General features: G+C 43.1%; 1 protein-coding gene across 1 annotated transcript in view; it reads right to left on the reverse strand.

Moving 5' to 3' along the window:
- CASC3 (CASC3 exon junction complex subunit) overlaps positions 1 to 14458 on the reverse strand; it is a 1214789-nt gene that overhangs the window by 1140604 nt on the left and 59727 nt on the right. The window contains exon 2 of the mRNA XM_044054937.1: positions 4438 to 4465. Coding sequence (XP_043910872.1) covers positions 4438 to 4465 — 28 coding nt within the window. The remainder of the gene's footprint in view (positions 1 to 4437; positions 4466 to 14458) is intronic.

Here is a 14458-nt window from a genome sequence, read left to right on the forward strand (position 1 = left end):
TGAAACAACAAATTCATTCTGGAAATATAGGCTGAGACACAATCCTTTTTAAGTATTGGCCAAGGCCACATTTACCTCAGACAGACAAAAATAAATAACCCTTCTTTTCTTCTACCAGAAGCAGCCATACAGGAAGGGTTGAAAGTCCGAGCTAAATCCTGACCTAAGCCCAACAAATTACTCCTGTCCAGAGCAACTGGAACAAGATAAGACATGCACTTTAGTTTTTCTTTTTGACAGGATTTTCTGCAGAAACAGATCCCCTTCTGCCAGGAAAACCTCCCTATTAGATGGGCACCTTTTTGGCTATGCAGAGTGGCACACACTACCCCTTTTCCCAGGACTTACATTAGGGGCTCTCCCTTGTCCTCCAGGACATTTCAACAGATGCAGAGGAGATGTGTAAACCCTCAGTCAATGACTGTAAGGGATTACACCAGCAGGACCCAAGGAAAAAGACAAGCATTCTGAGGTACCAGCTTTGGTCACAGCAGAGTTACCCACATTTGTCTGAAACACTTAGCATTACCAAGTTTTATCTTTTTGTGGTTGGAAGTAAGAAGAACCAAGGAACCAGTAGGCTCTTGCATGACTAAGCCGAAAAAGATGCCAGATTCCCATGGAAACGTAGCAGTTGTAAAAAAGTAACTTTTCTCCATTAAAATACAATAAAGAGCACTTCGAACACTTACCCATGCCCCAATAATAAAATAGCACAATTTTTACAATAGAGAAAGTAGTTTATTAGCCTTTTACTAAAGTAAAAAATATAATGCTCCCATTTAAAAGTGATCAAGTCATGTGACAGTTATTAAAAAATTATGTAAGTTAGGAAAAATTGTTAAACAGAAAAACTAAGTTTCCCATCATAAAAAGTGGAAGCCCCCCCCCCCCCCCCCCGAAGGGAACTTCTCTGACCAGCGATGAAACAGCATTAGCCAACCATCTAACCTAGAAAGGATGCACAACAGCATTATATTAGGCAGCAGGAAAACTCAGAAGGGCTTGGCACCCAAGCCTCTCCCACTCAGCTCAGCTCATACTCGCAGTTTGAGCACATGGAAGGTGTCCTGAAGCTCTGGAAGCTGGTTAGCTGTTATACCCCTAACCATATGGCTTAGGCTTCTGCAGCAATGATTCACATAAAGAACATTGTCCATTTTATACTGCACAGAAGCTTCAAACCTCCAAACAATTTAAATCTTCAGAGTCTTTACCATGCCGCTCAACCTCTAAGAGCAAGAAATCAGGACAAAGCCTAAAATAACAGGGGACAAAGGCCCAAAAAGAGAGGGTCTATATCATTTGAGCAAATGCTTAATTGAGTGAATCACTATTTGTCAAACTCAATTAAGCAAAAGCTCAATTAAGCAAATAAGTCGATTAAGGGAAAAGTTTACCGGGGAAAGAAAAAACAGCTGCCCGCCCATTATTCGGAACAAACAAAACTAAATTTAAAACACTGCAATGTGGGAGGCTTCCCCCCAACTAAATATACCAACTCCGAGATTGCACTACAGTGGGGAAAAGGGCAAATACCAGATGGTGGTCAACCACATCCTTCCCCTGGGAAAAAAAATTCACTTAACCGAGCATTCGCTTAATTAAGCTTTTGCTTAATTCAGTTTGACAAATAGCAATTCGCTCAATTAATCGTTTGCTCAAATGATATAGACCCAAAAGAGGGACAGACTTTAAATATTGCTCTTAGAAAGTTGATAAGAGTAACTGGATGTGTGTTGGCATGTATTTTCTGAAGGATCTAGTCTGAAACTCAAATGTCTGTCATTATTTAGTGAATTCAAATCACCAGTGCTTTGTCAGAAAACCACAAATTTTATGAAAAAAGACCAAACAATATGAGACAAATCTGGGCATTCTGCAAATCTCTGGACAGTTGAGAGGTACGGTCTGTACAGAAGGAAACTGGTTTTCATGCAAAATTACTTTCCAAACTCCCCAAGCAAACTTGTCGTGGTCACCTTCAGAAGTCAGTATTCTGTACACACGTGCTGCAGACAATTTATGACATAGGTTCATAGGTAGGTACTAGGCTATTGGCCCTAGGGCCTATATAAGCCTAGCCAAAGGTACCCTGGATTTCGCCACCCAAGAAAATTATCTTCCTGTGCCACTGTCGAGCAGAGCCTCAGAAGTGATCCCCGGGGTGAATTTCCTATCTCCCATCCAATCATCAAGATTTTTCTTGAACAGTGCTAATGAGGAACTTTGTTTGATACAGATAGGTAGTTTGTTCCAGAGTATGGGAAGTCTCTGGGACAGGAATCTATCCCTCCAGCATGTTCTGTTTATTGTGGTGATGAGGTTTAGGTCCCTAGAGCGTGTAGCTCGTAGGGACTGGAATTTCTTTAAGTGGAGCATGTCTAAAAGCTCTGGGTTTGACATAGCTTTGTGTGTTAGGCAGAGATCGCCTCTGAGTAGGCGATATTCAACGGAGTAAAGCTGCAGTTTGAGACTGTTTGCATAGGGCATCTCTTTGAGGCCGGTAATTCTCTTTGTGAGGTATTTCTGTGGCCTTTCCAGTTGTTGTAGATGTCTTGTGAGGTACATACCAAAAGGGGCATTGTACTCTATAATGGGTCTAATGAGTGACGAGTAGTGGGGAACAATGACCTCTTTTTTCCTGGATGAGAAACCTTTTGTGATGAGGTGTGCCACATAGAAGGATTTCCTGACTACCAACTACTGTGGCGATGTGATTATCAAAGGAGAGACTACTGTCCACCTGTGTCCCAAGGTCTCTTATCACACTTTCGGTGTTAAGTAGACTACCACCTATGTGGCAGTTCATGGGTACTGAGTTTTTACCAAAAGGAATGACGATGCACTTTTTGACACTGAGCTTGAGGCCATGGCTTTGACACCAGGCATCTGTCTCAGCAAGGCCCTTTTGTAGGATGTCCACATCTTTTGGAGTTTTGATTATGGCTCCTAGTTTGCTTCCTTCTGTGTTGGCCTGTACTTCAGAGAAGTAGATACCAAACAGGAGAGGACCCAGGACTGAACCCTGTGGTACTCCACTTGTCACTGGTCTGAAGCTGGATTTGGAGTCTGCTACTTTCACAGTGTGGGTTCTGTCAGTGAGCCAGTTGGCAACCCATCTTGTGACATTGGGATTTATACCTAGTTTAGTGAGTTTATCTATAATTCCAGAGTGGGGATGGTGTCAAAAGCCTTGGCGAGATCTAGATAGGCTGTGTGAACCACCTTACCCTCATCTACGGCTTTGGTGACTGCTTCAAAGAAGTCTATCAGGTTTAGGAGACATGATCTGCCTTTTACAAACCCAAACTGGGTGGGGTCCTGAGTTTGGAGATTATCAACGTCATTGTTTATAAGTTCCATGATGATACGCTCCATAGCCTTGCATCCAGGCTCGTTAGGCTAATTGGGCGGTAGTTTCCAGGGTCTGTGGTGGCTCCCCCTTTGTGGAGCGGGATAACTGTCGCTGTGCGCCATTCAGTGGGCACATATCCTGAGGTGAGGCTAGGATTGAACATGGTACTTAGGTGGGGTGCCAGTTCGTTCTGTAGTTCATGTAGAACACAGCCTGGGATGTCGTCAGGTCCCATGGATGCTGTGTTCTTGGCTTTGGATAGTGTGTTTTTTACCTGTACAGCCGTGATTACAGGAACTTTGCATTCTTCTGGTATAGAGATGGGCCCTTTAGGAGATGACAGAGGGGTAAAGTTAGCACTGAACCTATCTGCCAGGATGTTGGCAATATCAGTTGGTTCTGTATATTTAGTGCCATTGTGCTGTAACTCAGAGCAGATCCGAGTGCTGCCATTGAGATTCTTGACAACACTACAGAATGCTTTGTGGTTGTCTTTAGAGTCAGTGGAGATTTTGTTTTCATAACTAGCTTTGGAGGATTTTATGAGGGATCTCAGCTTCTTACTGAAGCTGACCAGGGAGTTTCTCCAATCATGGGATTTTACTCTTTTTTGTAACAGTTTCTTTCTTCTGTTGTAGAGTTTGTTTATGGCAGGGGACCACCAGATTGGCTTCCTTTTTTTTGGAGGATAGCATCTTGGTTCTGTTAGGGATTGCACGATCCATGCACATTTTACCAACATTTCTCCGTCTGTCCCAAATTTCGTCCAAGATCAAAGAATGCTACCACTGTGTGCGTTTGTGTGAGCATGTGTGGTGGTACACATGTATTAAGGAACACTGATCCCGACTATAACCTATTTTATTACTTATCCAGTTAACCTTACTGCTTAAAAGTACATTTCATTCAAAGTAAATGTTTTTCTATACGGTATGGTAAAAAAAAATTATGAGCTTTTACTACCTCATTATAAGAGAATATCACCAAAAACATTTTTTGCAAACAGTTTTTCCATTAAAATGAGAAAAAGAAGGTTGATAATAAGGATAAGGATTTTGCAGTAAAAAAGTTTTGCATACCATCTCCTTCTATACCATCTTCACTTTCCTGCAAGGAAAATAAAACAGAAAAAAATACATGTTTAGTTTGCTTAATACGATTAGTAATATTCATTTATTTTACATAATGGATTGCCAATATTACTGCCTTCAGTGTTTGCAAATTTCTTTGCAGGTCAATACAAAGGAAAAGGATAGGAGCTGAATACTGCAAAAGTAATTTGAAAAACATTGCTAAATGCCTACCGGAGGACCACTTTTTTCAATGTCTATTAGGATGCCTTAAAGGAACACATACCTGATCAAAGTCTATAAGCTCTTAAAATTAAATCACCTTAAGGCAACTAAAAGAGAATACTTGCAACACACTTCAAACATCAAAAGACCAACTGGTCAAACTCAAAACACCATTCAGTGAAAATCAGTCATATTATGTAGTATGGGTTCTTTCCTAGCCCCATAACCCCCCCCGCCACTAGCTGCTACTACTTCTGTGCACTGATGAAGCAAAGTACAGTTGTGTAACCTGCACTTACACCATAAAGTACGATTGTACATGTAAACTTACCATAAAAGCAGATATTAGAATGATCACTGTTACAGTGGCCTAAGTTATGCAAGTTGTAGCATACCAAGGATATTACAGCTGGCTAGCTTCTAAAGCTTCAAGACACCTTTCATTTGTCCAAACCGTAAGTCAGACTGAACTTTCCTGCCATCTAAGCAATTACTGCCCTGTAGGATTTTAAGCATTCGTTGTTTGGCAGTTCCCGGGGGGGGGGGGGTAACTTCCCCTTTACTTTTAATGACAGAAACTATAACATTTTTATTTTATGAAAAAAAGAAAATACAGGGAAAAAGTGTTTTTAAACGACGGTCACATGACCTTTTAAAAGTGTCACCTTTTTTTGGCAAAAACTTAACTACTTTTTCTTTGGGGAAAGTTGGATTATTTAGACACTTAACCTAGCCCCCCCACCCCCAAAAAAAGAAGAAGAAAACAGCAAAAAAAAAAAAAAAAAAAGCATTTTCACCTAATAGGGAAAGTTTTGTTTTTTTTTTTTTGTACAATTTACCTGTTTTACTAATTACTGCTCCTAGGCTTTCCCTGGAATGTGGCACCTTCTTTAACTTAAGCATGGAACAACCCAACATTTCTTCTGTTCTTCCAGCCACAAGTAGAAGTACGGTTATTCAGCCTTTAGCAACCTGCCCTGGTGACAAAGTGCCTCAGCCGCAGATGACTGTTGTGGCCAAAGTGGGTTCCTCGTCTATTCCATGGGTCCTGTTAGTGCGCTCCCTACAGTCACCATGGACTGGGGGGTTAGGTACTGTGGCTGTTGGAGTGACCTAGGTAGGAAAATGCCTTCCCAACGCAATCCCCTTTCAAAAGAAAAAGTAGTATACAAAAAAAAAAAAAAACACTGCCCAAACAGAAAACCCTTTTCTGAAGTACATTGACAGAAAAAAAAAAACAGGTAAGCTGTCATGAAAGTATAAACAAGCATTTAACCTAAAAAAGGCTTCCTGCCCTGTAAAACACTTCCTGATCCTTAAAATCTGCACAAATTAAAACCTGCACAAATTAAATGTTCTCAAAAAGCAGTACATTTTACCACAAAAATGAACCCCCAATAATCAAAAATATGCCCCATGTTAAAAATATAGCAGTTCCTGACAGGAATCTTCTAATATTGTAAAAAACTGGATTTGTTAAAGAGAAAATATCACTTTTAGTCAGAAAATAAAATATAGTAATATTTTCTTAAAAAGGGCAATCATTTCTGTATGCAAGACTTTGCTATGTGGGTATTTGTATGCAAGAACCGATGGTTGAAACAGTCAGTTATGCTTGTGAAGCCTCAGAGCTACTTCCTCTTGAGGCAGTAAGAAAGTACTGAAATTGTCTACGCTCGGACTGCTGAGTTCCCTCCAACGGGCTGGCCAGTCAGCAGTCAGAGCACAAGTGTGGGAGGGAGCCAAAGCTTTGTGAAGTTGTCTGGTTGTTGTATACTGGGGAGGATACAACCCATACAGCCAAAGGCTACTTTAACACTAAGAATGATGAACATACAAATTTCCTTTTAACCAGTTAGTATGGTAGCACAGAATATTTACTAATCAGGAGGTTCTCTAGTCCAAAGTGGATATTCAAACTACCCTCAAATCAAGCAAATTACTTGTGTCTTAATCACTAAAGAGCCTCTTGCCGATAGACAGTGCAGCTACAAACCACTACATTGCAAAATACCAAATTAATGTAATGTAATTGATGTGCCCAGTTACCTCAGATCTTGTTTGCTGCGTAAAATAATACTGTATGTCATTCTATAACTCCATAAGAGAGAAAGTATAGAAGGGTTGAGTGACCAGGAAGGATCTAGCATCTCGGTCTTCTGAAAGCCCAGGAGGGGGTAGGAGGGAGGGACATAAGGAGAAAGCGAGATGAACAACTCGCATGGAATATTATGGTAAGTACGTGACTTCTTTATGTGAAGTTGTTCTATCTCGCCGTTCATTCTCTACTGATGGGTAGCGTCCCAAATACCATCAACCTCGGTGGCTTACGGGAGTATATTTCTCAGGACCGTGGATCCAAAGGAGATCCTGTCAACTTTGTAATGAGTGATAAAGGTATGAGGTTTTGACCAAGTGGCTGCTGAGCAAATGTTATCAATAGGAAGTCTGGCAGAAAAAGCAGATGATGTAGAAACTGCCCTGGTTAAGTGAGCTTTACATTTTATGCTGAAAAGGGGATACTGGCAGCTGAATAAGCAAAGATGATACAAATCAGATAACCACTTAGACAAAGTTGTTTTAGCCACTGGCATACCTTTCCTGAAATCTCAGAATGAAACAAAAAGCTGGCCTGATTTCCTGAAATCTTTTGTTCTATCCAAATAAAATCTGAGCTGTCTGTGAACATCAAGTTTGTGCAGCATGTACTCTAAATTGTTGGAATGGTTGGGAAAGAAAACTGGCAAATCAATAATTTGGTTGAGGTTAGTTTCAGTGCAAACTTTGGGTAAGAAAGAGGGGTTTGTTCGAAGTGAGACTGTCAGCATGGAAAATCAAATAAGGAGGCTTGATGGATAAGGCCTGAAGCTCTGACATTCTGTGAGCAGAAGTAATAGCCACTAAAAAGATGGTTTTCCATGACAAAAATCTGAGGTCATATGAGGAAGCTGGTTCAAATGGCGGGAGAATTATGCGGGAAAGCATAAAATTTAGACTCCATGAAGAATAGGGAGATTTCACAGGTGATCTAATATGAAAGGTCCCTTTGAGAAAGGCTTTGGATAATTTGTGTGATAGCCACTAAAAAGATGGTTATCCATGACAAAAATATGAGGTCATACAAGGAAGCTGGTTCAAATGGCGGGAGAATTACACGGGAAAGCATAAAATTTAGACTCCATGGAGAATAGAGAAATTTCGCAGGTGGTCTAATATGAAAGGTCCCTTTGAGAAAGACTTTGGATAATTTGTGTGACATAATATTCAATCCTTCAAATCCCATGAAAGGTCCCTTTGAGAAAGGCTTTGGATAATGTGTGTGACATAATATTCAATCTTTCAAATCCTAGATGAAAGTTAGAAATGGCAGCAAGTTGTACACGGACTGTTGCTGCTGCAGCTTCTTTATTAAATATCATGGCTAAGAATTCTAGAATAGAGGCCATAAGGGCTTGGTAAAGATCAACATTGTTTTTAGAGGCCCACATGGAAAATTTTTTCCATTTGCTGAAGTACAGCTTCCTCGCAGAGGATTTATGAGAGGATAGGAGAATTTGCTTCATCTCACTGGAAAAGTTATGGAACCTGGCTATGATGGGAATTGGAGCAGCCAAGCTGTCAGCTTCAAGGAATGCAGAGACTGATGAAGTTCCCCCGACGAGTGCATCAGAAAGTTTGGAACTGGGTCTAGAATCCAGGGGTCCTCCAAAAGATGAAGGGCAACCAAATTTGAAGAGGCCAATATGGAGCTATTAGAATGTTGGTCCTTCCCAGGGCTTTGGCTTTCTGTAATACCTTGGGTATCAACGGGATTGGTGGGAATGCATAGAAGAGATCTGGGGGCCAATCGTGAATGAGTGCGTCCCTTGGGGCTTCTCCTGAAGGGGGAATCAGGGCGAAGTAGTTTCTGCATTTGGAGTTCATGTGACTGGCAAAAAGGTCGCAGCAAGGCTAGCCCCATCTGTGGAATATCCTGTCTGCTATTTCAGTCTTGAGGGACCACTCGTGGGGCAACAAAATTGCTCTGCTGAACTTGTCTATCACATTGGATTTCTCCGGGATGTGCATTGCTAACAGAAAGCGCTGGGTGGAAATAGCCCAATGCCAAACTCTGAGGGCCTCGCGACAAAGGGGGTATGATCCGTTTCTTCCTTGTTTGTTGAAATACCAGACCACTAACATGTTGTCCCATCTGAATAGCAATCGTATCTAGAGGAAGAGCGTCTTGGAAGTACTGCAACGCCAAAAGTACTGCTCTCATCTCTAGAACATTGATATACAGATGGGTCTCTTGATCGGTCCATGTGCCTTGGGCTATCTTTCCCTGAAAATGCCCCTCCACCCTATCAAGGAAGCGTCCATGGTCACTGTGGCCGCTGGAGAGGCTAGCACAAATGGGCGTCCTATCGTAACATGAAGTCAGGTCAACCACCACTGAAGGTCCTTTTTGCAGGAATTTGTGATCATTATCATGCGAGATATGGGGAGCTCTTGGTAAGACCATGGAGTGAACAACAGCCATTGTAGTATCCGCATGTGCATACGACCCAGTGGTATGGCTAGAATTGCTGCTGTTATCATACCTAACAATTTCAGTACTTCTGATGCTGGTGCTTTTTGGATATTAGAAAGTGGACATAATGGTGGAGAAGTAAGACTCTTTCTACTGGAAGTCTTAGTGTGGTGGTGGTAGTGGTAGTGTCCAGTTCTGCTCCGATAAAGATGATATGCTGCGATGGCAACAAGGCAGATTTTTCTGAGTTTACTGTAATGCCCTGCTGATTGCAGAGTGACAGAGTGGACTCCCTGGCCTGAATGAGTTGATGCCCGGTGGTGGCGGTAAGGAGTCAATCGTCTAGGTATGGAAATGCTTGGAATCCTAAAAGTCTCAGGTGAGCTGTGACCACTGCCATGCATTTGGTGAACACTCTGGGGGCTGTAGTGAGATCAAAGGGCAGGACTCAAAACTGGTAATGACTGGCTCCCAGCAAAAGCGCAGACGATCCCTGGATGGCCTGGCCATTTTTATGTGGTAGTACACATCCTGGATCTAGCGAGCACATCCAATGGTCTTTCCCCTAAGAAGGGAAATACTGACTTAAACATGACCATCTGAAACTTCTCTTTCTTTACAGATTTGTTTAGTCTGCTAAGGTCCAATATAGGTCACCAGTCCCCTGTCTTTTTTGGAACCAAAAAGAATCTTGAGTAAGCTCTGGATCCTGTCTGGTCTGCTGGGACTGGTTGGATGACTCTTTCTTAGCAACGTCTCGACCTCTGCTGTTGCTTGTTCTCTGTAACTGTGTGGAACGTCCAGATTGTCCTTGTCAGTGGAGGGGGTGTGGCAAATGGGATGAAGTATTCTCTGGAAATGATACTTTAAACCCAGTTGTCATTTATTTTGAGCCAGGCATTTGGGTACAAAGATAAGCAACCCCCGACTGCCTCCAGAGCAGGACAGTCAGGCCTCCTTTCAGGAGCACTGGTAGGGCTTCCCAAAGAAGTGATCTCTGCCTCTCTAGTGTTGCGGACCCCCCTCTGCCGCAATGGCGGTGTCTTCCATTACTGCCCCCTCCTCTGCCCCTAGAGGGGGGTTCACCACGTGTGTCCTGAAAGGCTCCTTGGGCTTTTTGGAACCACATTTTCCCTCCCCTTTCACCCTTGGGGTAGGGTCTGGTAGGGGTGGAAAAATGGACCCCGACGGCAGAGTCTTTCCATCCTGCTCACACCTGGTAAAAGTTTCCTTGACTTTGGGCCCGAAAAGGGACAAGCCATCAAAGGGGGTATTCACTAAGGAGTACTTGAAGGGCTCCGCGAAGGAACACAAGCACATCCAGGAGTGTCTCCTAAGAGCAACTCCTGTACCCACTGCCCTACTCGTTCCATCAGCTGCATATGAAATGAGGCGCATGGATGTGTTCACTATGGAACCGAGGGTAGCAAGCTGGGCGGGGATGTTGTCTGTAGCTCTTGCAGCTACTGTACCCTGAAGAATATCTTCCAGCTCTTTAAGGAGATCTCTTTGAAGTCTCATAAAATGGGTTAAAATAGTTAAGCGAACGAAGTGCAAAAGTCGCTGAACTAAACATGCGCTTCCCATATCTATCCATGATCCTGGAGTCTCTGTTAGGAGGATGGACAGACTAGGAAGTTTCAAACATTTCCTTTTTGGTGGTTTCCGCCACCATCATGGCATCAACTGGCACACCTTTGGTCAAGAATGATTTATCTAGGAGGGCAGACATGAACTTATTAGGGCTCCTAGGGACAGGCTCCACAGCATCCGGAGACTCACACACCCTTCGTGAGACCAGCTGCATAAGCTCATCGAAGGGCAGAGACACCCAAGAGGTGGAGGGCTGAGACCCGAAAGCCTTCAGGAGGACCAAGTCGTCCCCAGTAGGGTTGGTGGACTGCCAGTCACCCCTCTGCCTAAAGATTTCCAGTATCTCAGCAAATGAGATATCCTCAGAGGGGGACAGTCAGGACCCTTCTGATTCATCCAAGTCAGTGTTATATGTTAATGACTCCTGAGGGGAGTCCAAGTGTTTCCTCTTACACAATCTCTTCCTGGGAATCTCATCAGTGGGAGCTTCTGGGGAGGTCTCAGAAGAGCATGGGCCACCCAATGGGGCTTCCTGAGGCCCTGGGTCTCTGAGCTTAGCAAGGATCAGTGAGGCAGAAGCAGACAAAGATTTAGGGGATGAAGAAGCCGGACCCGAAGTGGAGGATGTCTTGGGAGACATAACTCTCTTCATGGCTTAGAAGGCACCTCTGCTCCGATGCGAAGGGACCGACGGATCTAAGGAAACAGTCGATACCCCCGGCACCAGGACAGTGGGTTCTGAGCCCAAGCTCATCTGAGCCAAAGCCCAGAGAGGCAAAATTGGAACCAACAAGTCGGTTAGACTATCCTCCCCGGACCCGACCAGACAGTGTCAGCTCCTACAGTCCTCGATCGATGCCGAGGATGTCAGAGTGAATGGAGCTGAAGACACTGGAGCAGGCGTCAGCTCCGAAGGCTCCACAATCAGCAAGTCCGACTTCTCCGGCTCCGAAGGACCGGTATGGCTCGGAGGAGGAGGAAGAGATATAGCTGGTAAACGGGTCTTCGGCTCCGAAGCCACTTGGGTTGGAGCTGATAATTTGGCAAAGGCCGGTGCCTGTAGAAGCTTCTGCACCACCCGATCCACATCCAAATCAGAAAGGCTAACAGAAGACCGGGATGATCGGACTGTGGCACCAACTGAAGTAGAGGTGATTTAGGCATTTTGGATACCTGTTCCAAAACTGGGGACCGGCTCCGAAAAGAAAAGACAGTTGGCTCTGAGACCTGTGGAGCCAATATCACAGACTCTTGATTTTTTTTGATTTCTTTGAATCCACAGAAGTCTTGGAGGACTTTGAGGACTTGCTAGATCCACCCTGGTCACTCAAAGCCTCCTGAAAAGAAGGTTTCAACAAACCCCTGTCAATAAGCTTTCTTTTTCTCTCTTGGAGAATTCTAGAGGAAAAAGAATGGCATATAGAGCATGTTTCTTGAAGGTGTAAGGCACCCAAGCAGTAGACAATTCACATGGCAGTCAGTAGCGGACCTCTTCTGCCCAAATTTAGGGCATTTTTTAAACCCCGACTTGGGGTGTTTTTACTTGTCATCAGCCATGACAGAAATGGACACAACCAACAACAGCAATATCAATTAGCCTTCTAATAAAAAACAGGCTAACTATAAGCACAAAGACACACACACAAGCCTTTTAAACTAAGGCTAACTATAAGTGCTAATAAGCCTTATAAAAAATAGGCTAAATATATGCACACAGTCTAAAGTTAAACCTAACAAGCACACACGCACATAATTTTAACAAGTAAATTAACTCTAAGTAATCACACAATAGTATTTTAAACAATCTATGACACAAAGGGTCACTGAATAAAGATTTTTTTGTCAAAGAAGTTAAAAGTACAGTTTTGTACCTACCATAAATGTAGATGTTCGAAGATCCACATTGCTGCAGTCCTTACACTTGGGTAGTCCGCTGTCCTCGGTCGGCCCGAATATCAAAGTATAAGGCTGACGTCGGTCAAGGCACATTTGACTGACATCAGGACGTCAGGGTACAAATGCGCATGACCGACGTCATATCCTCAGTCTTTTCTTGCCCCAGATGTCAGAAGACCCTAAAAATAAAGGTCAAAACCAAAAGACAGCAAACAAACAACCAACCATCCTAGCACTAAAAATATGTACAATATATACAATATACATCATATTGACAACCCAACCCACACAACCGCCTCTAACTACAGAGGCGAAGGAGGGACGGTAAATTCGACTGCAGCAATGTGGATCTTGAACATCTACATTTATGGTAGGTACAAAACTGTACTATGTTCTTCATCTCACATTGCTGCAGTCCTTACACTTGGGTAGAATCCCAAAGCAGAGGTAAGGGAGGATGGCCAAACTATAAGGAAGCAGGAGCTGCCAAAATGCCCTGCAAAACAGCAGTGGCAAAACCAGCCCTGGATTTAGAGTAAAGTGGTAGGTGATAATGCCTAGAGAAAGTATGCACTGAACTCCAAGTAGCTGCCTCCAAAATATCCTTAGTTGCCACCCCCCTCAAAAAAGCTGTCCAAGTGGCAGTAGCCCTAGTGGAATGAGGCCTAATCCCAGCTGGAATCTCCTTGCCATGATGGGAATAACAGAAAGCAATGCAAAACCCAATCCACTTAGAAATAGTTTGTTTTGACACAGGCCTGCCCTGAGAACTCAAAGCAAAAGAAACAAATAACTGCTGAGACTGCCTGAACCCTTTAGTTCTGTCCAAATAATATCGCAACTGCCTGTGTACATCTAAAGTGTGCAAAATCTTTTCCCCTTTATTTTGGGGATTTGCATAAAAAGTAGGCAAATGATAGTCTCTATGCGGTATCTGTTTCCCACAAGAAATACAATTATTCACTTTTTCTGACATCCGGTAAACCACTGAGGCAAGAAAAAACTAAAATATTCCCCAACGGGGTACTTAGCCAACTTTGACTCGGTCTGAAACTCCGAAATCGAAAAATTTCAGAACGCCAACCGGCACTTGCAATGCTGCTTCTGCATCGGACCATGCGGCAAAAAAGACTGAGGATATGACGTCGGTCATGCGCATTTGTACCCTGATGTCCTGATGTCAGTCAAATGCGCCTTGACCGACGTCAGCCTTATACTTTGATATTCGGGCCGACCGAGGACAGCGGACTACCCAAGTGTAAGGACTGCAGCAATGTGAGATGAAGAACATCAGGCCTATAAGAAAACGAGGCCAAATATATAGCTAATAAACAGCACACAGGGAAGAGAACTCTGTAGATAAAGCTTTAAGAGCTTATCTAACTTAAATACGTAACTACTATAGTGAAAAATTAACAATAAATTTTTGAAAATAGAAAGTATTTGAAGTTTTACTGACCCGAGCTATCAGGAACCTCCAATCAGTTGCAGCGGCAAACTAGATCTGAGGTAACTCAGGGTGCATCATGGGATAAGGACTTGGCCTCGAGCTTCTTGAAATCCTCGAGCTTTGCATCGGCTCTGAACCCACCAGTAAAGAATGAACAGTGAGATAGAACAACTTCACATGATTTATTTAGATAAGATATCTTTGCTTTGTTTACCTGTCATTGCTTTGCTGTCCATTCTTATTTGTTCACCCTTCTACTCAATTTCACCTAATGGGGACTCGTGCTGCGTTTTTCACTCCTGTTTAATTACCTTTTTAGTCACTAAAACAATTAAACTTACACCTTCTTTCCA

Source organism: Protopterus annectens, chromosome 13.part0 (assembly GCF_019279795.1).
Source record: "Protopterus annectens isolate FY-2018-M chromosome 13.part0, PAN1.0, whole genome shotgun sequence".
NCBI classification, from domain to species: Eukaryota; Metazoa; Chordata; order Ceratodontiformes; family Protopteridae; genus Protopterus; species Protopterus annectens.